This window comes from Argiope bruennichi, chromosome 4 (genome assembly GCF_947563725.1).
Source record: "Argiope bruennichi chromosome 4, qqArgBrue1.1, whole genome shotgun sequence".
NCBI classification, from domain to species: Eukaryota; Metazoa; Arthropoda; class Arachnida; order Araneae; family Araneidae; genus Argiope; species Argiope bruennichi.
Window position 1 is genome coordinate 29,067,075 of NC_079154.1, and position 18,860 is coordinate 29,085,934.

General features: G+C 30.2%; 1 protein-coding gene across 3 annotated transcripts in view; it reads right to left on the minus strand.

The window, feature by feature from the left end:
* Window positions 1-9,872, minus strand: part of LOC129965528 (kinesin-II 95 kDa subunit-like) — a 49,164-nt gene extending 39,292 nt beyond the window's left edge. The window contains exons 1-3 of one of the 3 annotated variants that reach the window (XM_056079503.1): window positions 9,614-9,872; window positions 8,249-8,314; window positions 7,821-7,925 (exon numbers count right to left, since the gene is read on the minus strand). In XM_056079503.1, the coding sequence (XP_055935478.1) occupies window positions 7,821-7,925; window positions 8,249-8,314; window positions 9,614-9,686 (244 nt within the window). In that variant the 5' untranslated portion in view covers window positions 9,687-9,872. The remainder of the gene's footprint in view (window positions 1-7,820; window positions 7,926-8,248; window positions 8,315-9,613) is intronic. The other 2 variants (XM_056079501.1, XM_056079502.1) reach the window with 2 other exon arrangements.
* Window positions 9,873-18,860: the final 8,988 nt, after the last annotated feature.

Here is an 18,860-nt window from a genome sequence, read left to right on the forward strand (position 1 = left end):
AGAAGAGCTACACAGTACATCAAAGTGCAGGAAATCTTAATCATGAAGCAACTTAGAAAGTTTCTGAATGAACTGTTTACCACATATTATATTGCATAGGCTATGTAAGTCGATAACCTATTCAAAAGCCTCTACTGTTTGCCTTGAACCAGAGCAGACATCTCCAGTTCACAAACAAATGGTGTAGTGGTCCAATAAATCCTGTTTTCAACTACATCAAGCAGATGGCAGGGCTTAAATATGGAGAAAAGAACATAAAAGCAAGAAACCAACTCCATTTCTACAACACTTCAAGCTGGTGGAATTAATATAATGGTTTGGGGGATGTTTTCTTGGCATTGTATGGACCATTCAATTATCGTGAAAGAACTTCTAAATGCCAAAGAGTACTTATCACATATCAAGTACACCCTGAAATGTTAATGGTGTGCCATAACAAGTATGGATGCTTCCAGCAAAGTCAATGTTCCCCATCATAAAGCTGGCATTGTTTGCAAATGGTTCTAACAACATGAAAGACTTTACCTGGCTGAGCTGGCCAGCACAATCATCAAATGTCAATCCAACTGAGAATCTGTAAGATAAGATCAAACAGAACACCAAACAGTTGGATCCAGTACCATCAAATCTTAAGGAATCAGAAAGTGCAGCTCATTAGATATGGTTTCAAATTCTTCATACCACCTACCAACATCTCACAGAGTCCATGAAAAGAAGAATCTATGCATTAAGGGCAAAATGTGGCTTAATGTAGTATTGAGGGCATGGCCATAATAATTTGGCCACTCAGTGCATGTGTGTGTGTTTATATTACATATATATATGATATTTGGGGGTCTAATTTCAATTCTAATTGTTTTCCGGAGTTTTATCGTAGTTCAGCCCATATTAACTTCATTCTAAAATATTCTCTTATTGATCTCATTCCAGTTTTTCCATTTAATTAATTCAAGAGGAGCATTATAAAATGATTATTGCAATTCATGTTTGTACCGAGTGAAGGGATGAAAAATTATCAGCCAAGCAAATTCTTTTTAAAAAGATCCCTATGTTTCCCTTATCTAAATCCACACATGTAAAGAAATTCCTATCAGAATCTCATAGTAAAGAAACACTGGGAAAAATAATTACTTCCCTTTTTAAGCTTTTCCTCATTCTGCTATTGTGTCATTTTGTGTTGACATGCTCGTTGCTTATGCTTGTACATAAATCATGCCTCCCGGGATGGAATAAAATGAAGTTAATAATTCAAAGTATTTTCTCTGTCTTCAGCCATGATTTTGCTTCAAAAATTATGTTTACACACACACATATTGTCAGGGTCAGATATCTACTATTTACTAATCAAAACAAAAGAAAACTATAAAAAAAATGGAAAAATTTATGACAGCAAGATTGACACACAGAAAATGAATAATACATCATAAAAAAAGGTTGTATTATCAAAAAAAAAAAAAAAAAACTGTAAGGGTCAGCTTGAAGTGTTTACTATTAAATCCAAATGGGGATTTTAAAAAAACACCTCGGGGGGGGGGGACATGACAAAACAATCTGCCTTTACAGAAAAGAATTTTCAAAATATTCACAGTTCTGGAATAATTTTTTTTATAATCAAGCAAAAGTATGAAAATTCCGAATCAATAAAGCCTTAAAAATAATGATAGGACGAGATACTTTCTAATGAATAATACTGAATTTATAATAAAAGTATAATAAATCAGATAAATTTATAAGCATAAATTTCTCAGACATTAACAATTTTATATGTGCACTTATTACTTGGAATTATGCAAATATTCTTTCAGTGCAAAATTTCTGCAAAGTTGTGTTTTTATATAGCTTCTTGATAATGCCAAATTCTATACAAAATACTTTAATGAAAGCTGTTGATAAATTTCAGATTCCTGATAAATTAACAAAGATTTAGTACACTAGTAAATGCAACACAAATAAAATACTGTATAAAAAGAATTACCCTACCTTATAAGGAAAAAAAAATTCTATTCAAAAAGTCTTATTAAAATGCAGTTTAAAAGTCAATATTACACTACATGCTAGTTCCACTTACTAGAATAGAATTGGTATTGAGTCACAATTTTAAACTGAGAACACCAAATTAAGCTGACAGTTCTATTGATTGATAGAACTATAAATTTCATTAACCTCAAACATTACTGAAAGCATATATAATTAGTTGTTCAGTCCTTCAAAAAGTATCAGGTTGCTGCTCATTATTTAGAAATTAATTATTTCACAGTATAAATGTAAATGCTTGTTACTGTAAAATTTTATTCTATATACATATCTGAAATATTTTTCATATAAAGGGGCTGTCTCCATATTTAAATTTACACAAACTCAATTTTTTCAAATATATACTCAAGTTATCAAAATTAAAATAGCTTGATGACATGCAATAGTTTGTAATTTCAAAGAATTATAAATAACTAAAATTTTTGAATCAAGATATAACGAATCCTTAACAATAATTTTTATTAAACATTCTAATACTCAATAAGCAATATTAATATGATCTAATTTTAAAAATATGAACAAATATTTTATTACTTTTTAAATTTGTAAGTTGTTTTTTATAAAGAATTTGATAAAGAAAAATTTTATTTGACCCTACCAAATAGTTTTTAAGATAAACAGTAACACATAAAACTTTCAAAGTAGAATGATTTTTTCCTCTCAAACTTATAAAAGGATTCACCAGCAAAAATAAAGATAATAAAACCTATTAGAATGGAATGGGAAACAAAGCATGCTTTTTTTAATGATGCTGTAGACTAAAACAATCTTTTTAAAAAATATAAAGGTGAGGGGGAGATATATATCTAAGATTTTTTTTTCTTTTTACATTTTTGTGGGAAGTCCTTATTTGAGAAATGAAGGAGTCAATTTATTAAAAAAAAGCACAGAAATAAAATTTAGCACGAAGTATGAAATTATATAGTGTTTAGTGTATGAATAATAGAGCATTATTGAATAAAATGCAAAAGTAATTTGTCGTGTGTATAATGTAAAATTCTGCAAAATGCTTTAAAATATCATTTGTAGACACTTGAGCACACAAACCAACAGCATTATGCCATTTATGTTTTAATTATAAAAAATTTTTCAGAAATTGTCTATTTTTCAGCAGCTCCAAACGTTTTAATTTTAGCCAATTTTAGTGCTTCAAAAATCCACCATTTTGCAATTAAATATGTAAATAAAAGTATCAATTTTTAATTCATATTTCATTATTATTCAAGATAAACTACACAAAGAAGTAATCTTTTTTTTTTTAGAAAACATTAATAAGGAGAAGAAAGAAAGCAAATAAGCATCTATTTGCCATGTTTGCATACTTTGAAACAGCCCCTAAATATTTTTCTTCTTGTATATCTCCATTTATTTTGAATTAATTTGACTGAAATTTTATATCTGGAGCATACCCATTTAAAAGATAAAAAAATTGGGTTGCAACTGAAAAATGCAAAAATTACACATATATAAATAAGAAGGCCCCTTACGCAAATTAAATATTTCTAAAGAGAACATATTTCATAATCAAATGGCATTTTCTCTTTAAATTTTATTGCCAGTTCGCCAATCTTAATGCTCATTAAAATTTTAATAATTAAATATTTTATGTAACTCCTATTTTAATAGCTTCTTCATCAAAATGTTTTAAAACTTCAAATTTTCATTGTCATGTTATTCACTCATAATATTATAAAGACCTTCAGCCATAACTTAATATGTATCACTCTAATTTTCTGTTAGCTCCATAGAATTTATGCTTTAAATTAAAGTGGAAATGATTAAACTGCAATTAATGTGATAATATTTTTTACTGAAACAAAGCATTTCTTTTATAATATGATTATTGAAAACAGAGTCACTGAGAATTAAAACTTTATGGGCACTAAAGAATAGTTATTCAGCTTCTTGAGGTATTTATGTAATACCTCAAGAAGTTTCCTACAAAATTTTCTCAGATTCATCATGAGCAGATCGATTAATTAACAATGTTTAATTTTAAATACATCAAACACTAAGAAAATACACAATCGTTTAAAATAATCGGCCAAAGGTTTAAAAAAAACTACTTATAAAAACGATGTACTTATAGCTATAAGCATATAATAAATATATATCTAAAATACATACAATTTAATTACAAAAGCACATAACTAACCTAAAAATACTTTAAACCAAGCCTGAATCCGTTGAAAATAGTTGTCAATAATCAGAACACAATGTGCATGCGTGAATTTTCAACGCCAGTTATGGTAATGCAAATGCATGAATTTTTTATGTCAGTTATGGTAATGTAAATGAGTTGGGGTAATGCTATGCAGATTAGAAATTTTTAATTTCCTTTATTCTGTTTTAATTCATAAATACTTCAGAATAAATTGAAAAAAAAAAGAAATTAATTAACAATGTTTAATTTTAAATGCATCAAACATTAAAAAAATAAACAGAATCTTTTGAAATAATCGGTCAAAAACATGTTAAGCCTAACCTCATTAGGTTAGGCTTAACATGTTTAGGCTTAAAAAAACTGAAGGTTAGGTTAGGCTTAAAAAAACTGAAACCTTACTCATTTGGCATTGGGAAATGATGATGTTTTAGCGGGAAAGTTAGTTTTTAATTAATAATTAAAAATTTTTAAAAAGGGACCCCAGCTGCACTTCCTGACCACCAAGGTATACATGTACCAAATTTGGTAGCTGTAAGTCAAATGGTCTGGCCTGTAGAGCACCAACACACACACACACAATTATAAGTATAGATATAGATGAGCAATAAGAGATGCTCAGAGACAAAAAAATTTTTAAACTACACAAACATATTTTTACATACAGATGGCCAATATTTGGAATAGTGGATTGATAATCATAAAATACCAAAGATTATTTCAGTGATAACAGGAATTTATGTTCTAGATTTAGCTATATTGTTTTCAGGTAGAAAATTACAAGCGATTATAAATCATAACAAATCAAACCAGGATGTTTTCAACAGACAATTTTAATAGTTCCATGGAAAAAATATAAAACATCAATAAATATATTTTACCTCAAACTAAAATTTGATATTAAAACAAAAACAACAAGGAAACAAGTCAATGTTTATTCTTCAAAAGTACAAATAAATAGTTAACTTTAAATCTTCAAAAGACTAATAAATAAAATTCTGAAAAACTTGGTTCACCAATCACCAGACATATAAATTTACAGTAACAAAAAGGGAAAAAAAAGGAGCCACCCAGATTTATACTGACATCATTCATTGTACAATCCTAAAAAAAGATGTCATGAAAAAGTTGAACATATTCTTCAAGATTTTAGAATTAAAAATTTCTGTGAGGTTCTGTCAAAATATTGAAATAAGGTTAAATTATAAGATTTCCAATAACAAACTCATTTTTCTCATCAAATTTTAAAAACTACATCCAAATTTATTTCTGGAAACCAAGTTTTATTAGTTTACGTCTATTTATTTTAAAATTATGAGCTAATAAAATTTTGACTTTTTAAAGTTGAAATTAAATTTTGAACTTTTATTCATAAGTTCAGAACTTATATTAATTGACCGAAATTCTTTATCTCATAAAAATATAAAATATACACATTTGGTATTTATATTTAATATGAAAAAATAAATTTTAATATATAAAAAAAAATTCCAAAATGATACAGAGTTAAACATTTTTTTAATTGCAACAGACTTCAATTTTGACATTCACTGAAGGACATTTTATGGGAACATGCAAAATTTCAGCTCATTCCTAAAAGTAGTATTCCCGTTACTTCAGAAATTTTCTGTATTACTACTGAAGCGATGCATTTGGGGGCACATTCACAAATTTAAAAATATTTACAGCTTTGTATTTGGTATTGAAATGCTGCTGATCATGCATTCCTTGAAACAAATATTTTCAGCATTGTTGTAACAATTTTTTTTTTTTAATTTGCCAGTGGCAAAGAATATGATATCAAAAATTTAAAAAAAAAAAAAAAAAAAATCCATTGCCATATCATTTTATTAAGAGTCACTACTTTTACATGTGAAAGAGAGTTTCTGCACTTGTAATAAGCTAGAATTCTAACTCATCAGTTCATAAAAAGTCACTCATAGAATATATCTAATTCCAGGAAAAAGGACATTTTATTTTGTAATTATTACATTATAGGATTACACTATTTAATTTTACAAGTATCCTGATAAATTATTTCTCTTAATTTATGGATAGCAAACTCCATATTTTTTAATAAGAAAAGGGCCATTTGTGTTTGTTTAAATGCACTGATGTGCAAGAAATGTAGTGCACTTTAAAAAACAAGTCTCAAGTTTCATAAGTTTAATTTGCCATAATTATAATTATTTAAACTAAATTATAATTATATTTAACAGTAAATTTGTAATTATAATTAATAATTAGATCATAATTAAATAATATTGTAACTATAATTAAATAATAAGTAATATATTTAATTTTATTTCTTTAACCGAGAAAAAAATTGATGTTTTCAGCATACCGGAGAAATTTAAATTTACAATATGATTATTGGAGCACCGCACCTCGGAACAGAGGACTATCTCCTTAATGACAATGTGCTGATGCAGTAGCATGACTTAATACAGTGGCATGAACTGTGGGATGCGTGATGAATGGAAAAGAATTGGACTGAAATGAAGTCTGCTAGTTGAAGTGCTTGAGACAGGGTGAAAGTGTGAGGGAGACATATATTAGCCAATCACAGAACAGGATCTCAGGGGAGTAGGAGTGGGTGAGGCTGGAACATTTTCCTGGAATTTCAGATGAACATGTTGGATTATCTTTTGTTCGTTGTTAGCCAATCAGGGATGAGGAAATTTACTGTGAATGGAGAGGAAAAGAGACTAGATTTAGCCCACGACAGCATTCAGGATTATTAGCTTCTTTTCTTCCTTGTTACTGGTTTTCTTTACTAGTTTACCTGCTTCTATAAGTTTGGGAAATTCTGTAAGTATTTCTGTAAGTTCTATCAAAACTTCTAGGTTCCTTAGCTAAGATAATATCTTCTATTCCAGATAAACATGAAGTTGAGAATCTGGGTTGGTGGTTCTCAGTTCGGTTTTCTTATATCTTTCCTTGCCATCTTTATTTGGTAGGTCTGCCTTGTTTAGTTTGTAATTTTGGAAACTTCCTTTCACCCTACCATATAAGAGAATCAGGCCTAGACACAATTTAAGCATAACTTTCAATGCTCTTGAATATTTCTTTCCAGAAAAAAAAATCAAAATTCTCCTAAAATTTATGCTGCAAGTATTTTGTCAAGAATGAAACTGCAAATGACCATGTGGACTGAAACTTTAAAAGCATGATAAAAAATATTACTTTATCTAGAGAATATCCAAATCTTACAAATTTAAATATGGAAACAACCCCTTAACAGAAAATTTTCAATACTTCTTGATGTTATCATTATATAAAAATCAAGATTTGTACTCTGGATATTTTTTCCATGTGAAATCTATTTATTACATCAAAAAAGTGTTGCCATAGGAAATTTCAAAGCTTGTATAATTTTAAATATATTGATAACCCCCCAAAAAAATTTAGGCACAGCATCTTTTAGTATTCATTATTACTTTTAGTTTTCATGTAGGATGAGCAATTTCAAAATAAATCAGGGTGAATCCTTTTTTTTCCCCCTGTGTAATATTTTTTAATCAGTAAATGATACGTAAAATCATTTTATAACTTAAAATTTCAAACATTATTTAGTACTTTTAAATTGTAATTTTTAATTCAAAATCAAAATATTTTTGCATACCAATATGTTTTAACAAAGCAGGTGGAAGTAAAATGGCATGACATGTTTTACATCTAACAAGGTGTATTTCCGCATATCTTGGACAGGATCCATAGAGTTCTATATCTAAAAAGAAATACATAAACTGATATTAATGAAAATCTTTATGTAGTAGCAACATTTCATTAAAGCCGCATTATATACGATCCTAAATACAATCCAAAAATGTCTTTTGGATCGTATTTAGAAAAAAAAAATTACATTTCTAAAATAATATTTGCATACAAACAAATATAATTTAATTCAGCACTTCTTCCTTATAATATCATCACATTACTTTACACTTTTAATATTTGTATGAAAAGGATAACCAAGATTTAAAACTAACTTTAACAAAAGGCTTACGATATAATAAATGTTCAATGAAAATTGTTTGTATAAGCACATACCAACTACAGGCAATTTTGTGTCTTTCTTTTCTTCTGGATCAATTTCTGCAGGAAGGGCCAAAAAATCTTAAACAGAATATAAAAGTCAGTCTAAATGATTGAAAAATCAAAAAAAAAAAAAAAAAAAAAATCTTAAAAATAACATTTATGAGCAAAGTTTAAAGTTAATATAGTTATTTATACCTTCAAATATTTAATATATTTTGAAATTCACTACAATTTACAAGAAAATGATAAAGTGAGACTTTGAAACTATAGAACGGTGGATAAAAATGTTTAAATTAAAAAGAAAAATGTATTAACATAATTTTTTTATATTTAAAAAAAAGTTGAACACTAAAATGTAATTTCTTCTTAATAAAATTAATTAATAACTTATTTATTAATTTTATTAATAAAAATTTTAAAAATTTCAGCATAATAATATTTCTTAACTCATAACAGAGAAGCATCCATAAGTTAATATAATTGCATGTATGTCATCAAAATTTCAAAAATTTTTTCAAGAAATATATTTTCCTTAAAATTATCAAATAATGAAAAAAAGAGTAAATACATATTAATCAAAGAAGCAAATTAAAAGAAAACCAAGTTATAGAACTGAATAAATAATTCAATGCCCTACTTTCTTCACATTACCAAAATTCAATGGCTATTAAGATATTATTTACGAAAAATTAAACATTTTTCCATTACAAAATCTTATTTTTAGCATAAAAACTAAAAATTAATTAAATATAAATCACAACATTTTAAAAATGCAATTTGAAGATTGGATATATGTATTTGTGAAAATAATTTATGTCACTTTCAATTTGAAATAACAGATCTACATCACAACAGCAGAAAAAATTAAAACATAGTTTTAAACAGGATAACTATTATTAATAACAACAAAGTTCTGAAAGATACATATAAGTAATTAATATTTAAGAAATAACGCGGATGTCATGATTATTATATATGTCATAGGGACCACTTAGTATTGCGCAATATCGAGATTCTTAGTATCCGAAAATATATTTAAAAACTACAGTATTAAATTTTAAAATGTTTGCTGGCATCAAAATTTAAAATAAACAGCAAAAAGAATTGAATACAGGATTCTTCTGTATTAGAAAGGTCATATAATAAACTTGAACAGATTCTAAAAATGTAATTTTCATTTTATACTCAATTAAATGTTATGTCAGAAAAATATTTTCCTCATAAACTCTTTTTTTTAAAAGAACTGTAATTCACATATTTTTGAAAAAGGCACAATTTGTTTACATTTTGTGTTGTATATACTGAAACATTAAGAAAAAGGACACAGAATATTGCATATGTTACATAAAATATAAATATCAAAAACAAATATCTTACTATCTATATTTTCAGAATTTATTCCCAAGTATTTAGCCCATAAGTTATTCTTGACGTTTTCGCCAAAATTCATCTTGGAAAAAAAATTGATAAACGTCTCCAGAGTGTAACTAAACAATCCTTAGTTGTCCATCTCCATCACAATAATTCGTTCGTGTATGCTGTGAGAGTATGAACGGGTTCGATGACAAAAGAAAGAAAATCCAAAATAGTACGAGTCTAATGATGTGTTGTGATAAGAAGTAACTGCTGTAAAAATTTAAAACTAATTACACTTTTATTCAAAAAATAAAACTGAACTAATGCAATTATTTTATTATAAAATTTCTTAAAGTAATTAATATGAAAAAAATGCGAGTTTTACAAAGAATACATTTTGAAACGTTTACAGTTTGTGTAAGTAGAACGAGTCCAGATTCGTCAACTTCCGGTTTCAATTTCTTTTTATTCGTATAATCTTTAAAACAACAATTTGTTAGCATCACTTTCTTCTACAGCAACAGAATTATGTAAAAAATTCATTTATTGTGAAATTTTTTACAAAATATGTATATGTATAAATATTATGCATAACGTTTTTTTTTTTTTTTAAATAATGTGCCAACATTAAGTATCATGATCACAGACTTTGTATTTGTATTTTCATTATATGTATGGGGAAATAATTTAAAAAGGATATTGAGAAAAAAACTTCCGAAACCAATAAGTGTGGTTTGTATTCATTTTTTTTTTTTTTTTTTTTGCTAAATTTGCATTTCAAGCTTGGTGAATTCAGTCGGTTTGCAATTTGTGTTACGAATGGTTATCCAGCCCCCTTCATAATATTTTCTTTTGAGTTATTTATTATAAGATCTCTTTATTATAGTACATTAATTCTTTGGGTTGAACTGAATCACATCAAGGTGATCGTTAAAAAAGTGTATAATGGCCTTAGTATGACTTATAATAGTTCACTAATGAGCACATTTTTCTAAGAAAAAAAAATTGTTAACAAACTAATAAGCAAATAAATAAACTTGTCTTGCATTTGAATTAAAATCAATATGAAGAAATTAATTCTGCTGTCAGCCATAAAGCCTAAATTTAAAACTACGGCGTTTAAACCCAATAGTTCTGCGAAGTTATATGAAACAAATGTTAATCGATATAAAAATATTTCTAATATTCAATTTACTGGAAAAGGATAGATAATATTTATGACCTCTGAGCATGCATGTCAAATTCTGAGTTTAGAAAAAATAAATGAAACCTCGATATGAATAGGAAGCGACAGTTCACAAGTTTGTACCTGACTGCAGGCAATTTGCCTAAAAATTGTTTTGTTATTGATTTATTTTCTGTTATTTCTCGTTTATTCTAGAACGTTCTTATAATTTCTGTATTTTTCTAAATCTTTAAGATTCAAGTCATTTCGTCTTGTGGATTAAAACAGGTGTAATGTTTCGTTCCTTGAATAAAGTCTCGAGTTGATATTAGCGAGTGTTATGTTTGACTTTAGTTAACACACGGTTTATCTACAATAACTTCATCTACGTGACAACATTCCATTATTAGTTCCTTGTCAGGACTTGCAAAGAACAAAACAGAAATTGTTTAGATGAGGCATTTCGTTAGACCACAATAAAAGCAGAAATTGTAGCCATTTAGTTACAACTATCAACACATCCTTGCCGGATTTGTTTAAGTTATTTATCTACCAAAAAATTTACCATTTTACAGATCCGCATGGGAAATATGGGAAGTATATTAGTTTCTAACTAATACTAGAGTTTGTGAGAAGAATGCAACAGTGCAGCCCTTGTGGAATCATACCCGATTGCCCTTGTTAAGAACCGGAGTTGAGTTGAGATGAGTTTGATTTTTATGGCACAAAAGCCATCTTTGGATAAGCTGCACCACATTCATGAAAATAAAGCATTTGTATCAACTTATAATAAAATCAAAACCTGGAATGTCTACAAAATCCAAATGTCTAAAAGCGTAAAAATGTGAATCACGAAAAAGCGCAACAATGATGTAAGGTATGATACTGTACTAAAAAGCGCGGCTAATGTTTATAAATTATTATAAAAACCAATATTTTTTTCGAAAACTTAAAAGATTTACTTGCTGAGTTTTGGAAAGCAACTCGCCGAAATCAGGGTGAGATTTCTGAAAATTAAATATTCAAGACGCTTCAAATAAAATCGTGAACACTCCCCAAGAATAGTTAAAACAGACATAGGACTGTTACGAACAGAGCAAAATGGTGTTGGGTCCCCCCTCAACTAATGTCGATGGGTGAATTTAAAGTCCGGAAAAATGCATGAACTGTCAAGGCATCCACACAATCATATCAAACGATTATCCTCTTCACAATGAAAAAAAAAACTCATACATAAATTGACAAGTCGCTATTATCAACCTTCTATGAAGCAAGGTAAATTTATCAAAAGATGGAAAATTTCGCATGTATAAATGCTGTAGAAATCATGCAAATTCTAGTAATTTGGAAGCTAAATTTCGGACAAAATTTGATTAACCCATTGACCGTTAAATACCCAGCATCTGAATCTTCATAAAATGGCCATTATCATAGAAGGAGAAAGCACTAATAATTTTTACATCGCAGACGATCTTAGGATAATTTTTAGAAAACGATTTATTACTTTTCTGCCGATTTTCGAGTAGTAATAAAAGTACGACTTTCTACGTTCGAGTCTTTATAGAAGTCATTCTTCAGGACGACTTTCTACGTTCAATCCGGTTAAAAAGTTAAAATGTAGAAAAATCAGTTTTAAAATGGAATAACATGTCCAAATAATGACTAACTTATTCTAAAAAGTGATAGAAGCATTTTTCCAGAAGTTTGGAAAGCTCATTAACCAAATTCCCTTCAATCCATAACCACTCAATAATTTTTGGAGCCGCCTGAAACTATTGTGTTTCTTGTGCAATGGGATGTTGGTGGTAGCAATGAGGCAGACATTGATTGGTTGACAGTTTTTCGCTCTTTTGAGTTCTTGTGAGCTCCAAAATATAATTGCTTGCTTTTATCTTTCTGCCATTTTTTCTTTTGAATTGTAGTAGGATAAAAAGAAGAAAAAATTGGTTGATTGTTCCTCTATTTTTTTAAGGCTCCTTTTTGGAATTTCGAAGAGACTTTCTTTTCGGACTCGAGTCCTCTTTCTTTATAATAATTTTTTCCGATTCCACAGGTAGTATCGCAAGGGGGATGTACTCTCAGTTTGTAAATCTTCAGCATGTCAGATAGGATCATTCCCATTAATTTAGTCATAGAACTTTGGGCAATTGAGGTTTATTACTTGGACACCAAACTCATTATTTCAAACTTATATGCACCTCAAGGATTTGATATTGAATCAAACTAAATATGTTCAAGAATTTCTAGCTTACCCCACCTTCATTTTCGGAGATTTTAATCTTCACCACCCTCTATGGGGAGCAGCCTTCTCTTCAACATGAAGTAATAACTTTTGTGAATTGCTTACATAATTCAAATTTCGCTCATCTAGTGTCCCAACACGTATTTCCATAAAAACACAATGCATTTTTAATTTTGTTCAGCCGACATTTTCAATCAAACATTCTACCTGATAATATGAGTCGATCTTTGAAAGCGGTCATAACCCTATTATCAATACCTGGTCATCTTAGATAACTCAAAACGCATTTTAAAAACAATTAACATTATATATATAAATTATAGAATGATTAATCGTATTAGCAAATTTCACTTGGACAAATCACTGGAAAAATGACTGAGATAATCTCTAAATGCACCTCAGTTTAGATTCTACCAAATTAAACCTATATGTCTATTCCACAATCTTCAACAGCGTAAATTTTATTTTCGTAAAAAAAGAAGAAAAATCTGACTGGATAAAACAAAAAATACCACAGTTGTTTAAGATTCCATATAAAGAAAGGCAAATAGATAATAATGGAATAAAATTAACTACATAATTCGTAACTCAAGAGTTTAATTCAAGTTTTTCATTAATGTCAAGTTAGTTTTTAATGCACTAGACAAGCTCTCCAACTATACTTATTCAAACACATAGCATTATAACAAGCTCCAAAGCAATCGTCATATTTATGATCCAAAGTACAAAGTAGACTATTTGTAGATCATTTTTGTAAATTCTGCAGTCATTCCTGTATAATCGAAACATGCTTTGATTATCCAAATCCCAAAGCCGCGTTGCCTTGATGGTAAGCCCTCAGCTTTGGAACCGCAGGTTCAGGTACGACAACCGATTCCACCGAAAATTGCCGTGTAAATGGGTCTGATGCATGCCTAATTCCTAGTGGTCACTTGTCCTGCCATTGGCCTGTTGCAAACCAAATCCATCGACTCCTATTTCACAGATTTGATTCAAAATTTTATAAAGAATTACACTTTAGTTTCTAATTTTGTGTTTAAAATTTTATTTATCGAACTCTTTTAATTCGTTAATTATCGTGTTATCTTGTATTCTCCAATCACTCAGAGTTTCTGTGAATCCACTAAAAATCCATAATATTTGCGGGCCTGTTGAAACTTAAATATGATTACATGGTCCAAATGTCCTTACATCAGCTCCTTGCAGAAGTTTGGAGAAAAGATGGCATCTCAAGTGTCGTCTTCATCATTCGACTGTGGTTAAAAATTACTAGGACCGTCCCAACATAGCCCTAATATTTTGTTCCTATATTTTACCTTGAACAAGAGGAGGAAAAAATTAGTCTGATGTACAAATATTTGATGAGAATTGTGATTGGGACTGTTTCTCTGATTTGTTAGCTTTTTTGAGGAACCCGCTCTAACGCAGAACAAATTATTATTATGGTCTTTTTAATGGATGTTTAACTTTCAAAATTTTTAGTTTTGTCCCAGAATTGATTTCATGAGATTGCTTGGCAATTCTAATAAATTTTCTTTTTTATCACAGAATGAAACTGCATTCTGAGGTCCATCAAAACGGATAATTTTTTTGAAATAGTTTCTGTGTGCCAATGTTGCTATCTTTTTTCCTGTTCGTTAATATATTCTAGATTTTTGATATGAAGATCATATTTAGAATCCAGAATTGCGTCCACTGTTCTTTCAAAGTTGACCCAGTGGATACAGTGACGGAACGATGGTTCTTTCTCTAAGAAGGATAATTCGGTCTTACTTATTCTTGGTGGCCACTTTCAAATGCGTCATTTAGAGCTGATCAGTTAATATCTTTTAAGGATTTCCGGAGACGCTTATAGAGAGTGCGTGTTTTCTGAGCTTATGTGACCATATTTGCAAATGATAAAATTTAAGAGTAGTGATAACGTACAAGTTTAGATAATAAATAAACATAATGAAATATAAAAGTAAATTGACAGAAATAAAAATTTATACGACACTGTACCAATAAAATTTCAAAATTTCATTAAAAAAAGTTAAATAACTGAAAAATGCAAGATCAATTATAGAAAATATTGACCCCAGAGATAAAACAATTATTGAACATACTAAATGTAAGTATCAAAGTTCATAGCTTTAGAAAATTTAAAAATATTTGGGTGGTATTATTTCCCCAACAAGTCGTATAATTACAGTACTGTGCAAATTAATTGGGACAAACAGATTTTTTAAGAAAATTGTTCCTTTCTCGGGGATTTTATGCCTCAAACCGTTTTCAACCGCATTTTCTTAGAACGTGCGACTGCCCTTGACTAGTCTAAACCGGTTTGACCACGTGATCATGACATGTTGGAAAATTTTTCTCTTCAGTTGCTGTAAAAAGTGGTCGCTTGTGTGAATGAAAATTCAGTGTTTCTAGGATTATTAATCAGCAAAAGAATTTTGGGGCAGTGTCTCCAAAATGAAACAGTAAATGTGGACGCAAACGTAAGACCACACTTCGAACAGACAAATTTCTTGTACGAAATAGTACAATGCATCCTTTCAAAACAAGTAGAGATCTTCAGAGAGAATTATTAGCTACTGGTGTGAGCGTGGATTCATCGACAGTTTGATGAAGGCTTAGTGAAGTTGGGAGATTTGCAAGAAAACCTATAGAAAAACAGTTATTAACACCTGCAATGAAGAAAAAACATTTGGGTTGGGATAGGAAATATCAATCCTGGACTGAACAAGATTGGAAGAAGGTTGTATTCAGCGACAAAACACATTTTCTTGTGCAAGGGTTTCGACCAAGATTTGTCAGGCGAAGTGGTGGAGAAGCCATCAGGGAACAACATCTTATTCAAACAGTTAAGCACCCTCAGAAACAGATGTTTTACGGTTATTTTACTTCTGAAAGACCTGGCAGCTTAGTACTAGTTGAAGGGATGAGGAATTCTAAACAATACATTTCTATAATAGAAAGTAAAATTGTGCCTATGATGCAAAGGTTCGCTGGTAGTGTTGGTATCTTTCAACAAGATCTTGCTCCATGCCATCCTTCTAAGCTAACAACGAATTTTTTTCAAAAACAGAAAATAATGGTTTTGGATTGGCTTGGTAATTCTCCTGATGTAAATCCTATCGAAAATTTGTAGGGCATTGTAAAGAGACATCTGAGTAAAATGGACTGCTCAACAAAGAAAACAATGATTGAGAATGCTATAAAAGTTTGGTTTCGTGATGACGAGATCAAAAATTTATGTTCTAATTTAGTGGAATCCATGCCTAACCATGTACAGGATCTCATTCAAGCTAGAGGAGGACCTATTTTGTATTAGATTGTTATACCGTGCATGTAAGTTAACCTATACTAATTAAACAACATTTGTGAAAATTTTTGTGTTTGTCCCAATTAATTTGCACAGTACTGTATGATTGCAAAAAGCAAACACGATGAGAAATAAAAGAAGGGCATTCAATTCCTTCAATTAAAATATGATTCACAGTAAAAGTTCATAAGATATGTAGGACATTTTAACCTCGCCAAAAATGAGACGCCTGTGCGTGTAGCGAGTATACCCTATAAAGAGGCGAGTCAATTTCAGGTCAACCTCACGTATAGGAATAATGACCACAATCCAATAGTCGGCTTGATAGAATGCAGTTTATTTAAGTCTGCAGATCCCGCATAGTTATTAAGTAGGAAAAAAAATGTGTTTAGTCAGAACCTTTTAACATCGCAATAAGGACGTCTTTGAGACAAAAAATTAGTTGCTAATTTTACTGCTGAATCTACCGCATTCTGGCTGTCCGTATAAATAATAAATTTACGCTGAGTAGAAGGTGAAATTTCCTGAAGAGTCAGAAAATTGACATAAACAGCATAGGGAACATGCATATACGAAACAACAATTGTGAAGATCGTGAGTCAGTGCATCGGATGGAAGTGTGATGCCCCGATCAATATGGCTATCTGATTTCGAGACATCCATGAAAAATGGTTGCACTATGAATACCGACAGCTACAATGTAGTAACAGCTGTTGGAAGACAGCCGGTGCAGTTGAGGATTTATCGAATCCTGTGAATGGATTCAAAAAATAAAAAAGCGGAATATCCCAGAGAGGAAAGTAAAAAATTCAATGACTTTACCGTGAGCCCTTTTCTGGTCCCAGTCATGCCAGAGCATTTTGACACTGATTAAATGGAAGGAATGAAACGAATGGGCATCATACAATCTGCGAAGACCAAATGGCACTGCAATTAGATGAACAGTGTGCTTTGACACAGACATTATTCGGAAATGATACAAAGCGGATAATTTCTTGCACCTGAATTAAGGGTAGTTAGTGACAGATAATGAAGCTCTCAATTGGAGAAGTACGAAACGCACCTGAACAGATTCGAAAAGCAATACATAAATGCCGGCAGAGCCATGCATCCATAATTAAAGCAGAAAAGAATGATTGCTTGATAAATACGGAGTAGGGAGGTTCGACCGGCATCCCAAGATGTTCTCGAGAGTACCTTCAACATATTTAATGTTTTCACATACTTCTTCCGCAAGTGTAAAATATAACGGTGGAAAGTCAGATTGCGACCGAAATTTACTCCCAAAAAAGATATTTCACTCACCATAGGAATAGATATATTTCAATATAAATATTCGAATCCAGGCGAATGTTTTCCTTCCGGCAGAAGGGAATGCACCTACTCTTCTCAGGAGAGATTGTGTGCCAGTTATTGTTGTACCAAGCTACCATCTTATTAGCTGCATTTTATAATTGTTGCTCTATGATGCCATCGCTACTTTAGCATGAGATTTTCAGATCATCAACATAGAGAGTTCCATGAACAGATGATGGTAAAAGAGATAAAACTTGACTCAAATGAACTTTAAAAAAAGGTGACAGTGAAAAGAATCTCCTGCGCTTGGATAAATCGATTTCAATACGAATTGCCTATTCTAATTAAAAATGTTCGACAGAACAAAAAGTTAGTTAAAAATAAGGGCAAATGTTTTCTGAAATCAAGTTTAAAAAATATCAAAAGTATGCTATAGTAGGATGCACTGTCACATACCTTTTCTATATCAAAGAAAATAGATAGAAGGTGATATCTCCTTACAAATGCATTGCACATTTGGGTTCCAATAAAGTGAAGTTATAAGAAGTAGAACGACCTCTATATAAACCACTTTGCAAAAGGAAGACACATCTTGTGATTTTTTTAAAAAAATTCTTAGACGAGACAGGCACTAGCCATGCGTTCTAAATTCTTTCATAAACAGATCGTCAGGGCAATTGCCATTGTGAAGAGTACTTATATTGTTGAATAACTCTAACAAATTAGAAAAGAAAGTGGTATTCAAACGTCGAAGCATGTTAATGAGATTTAATATGATCCTGGAGTAGTATCGTGTGCTTGAGACAAATATGTTTACAATTAAAACATCCTAAACCGGCAATTGTATGGAAAATTACTTCATTCATTAAAATGCGAAGGCAATCCTTCCGCATGATTCTTAATTTTCAGAAATTCAGAACTATAAGAAGCAATGAAACCTGTGCGAATGCTTGGCCTAGTATAATTGGCTGCATCTAATGGGGTAAAATGTATCCCATTTCCTATTTTTAAAATGCTAATGTAAGAATTGCCATAAATCCCATTAGCTGATTTTACCCTTTTCCACAAAGTTTTACTGAAAGTAGAAGCTGAGATGGATGATACGTAATTAATCAAGAGTTTCCTCTGAGTAAGACGAGGAATGCTACGAGCTAGTGTTTTGGCTCGTTTAAAAGAAACAAGGTTTTCCATCGTCGGCTACCTTCTAAATATGTTCGGAAGTCTTTTTTGTTGTTGTTCTTGTAACTGTTGCAAT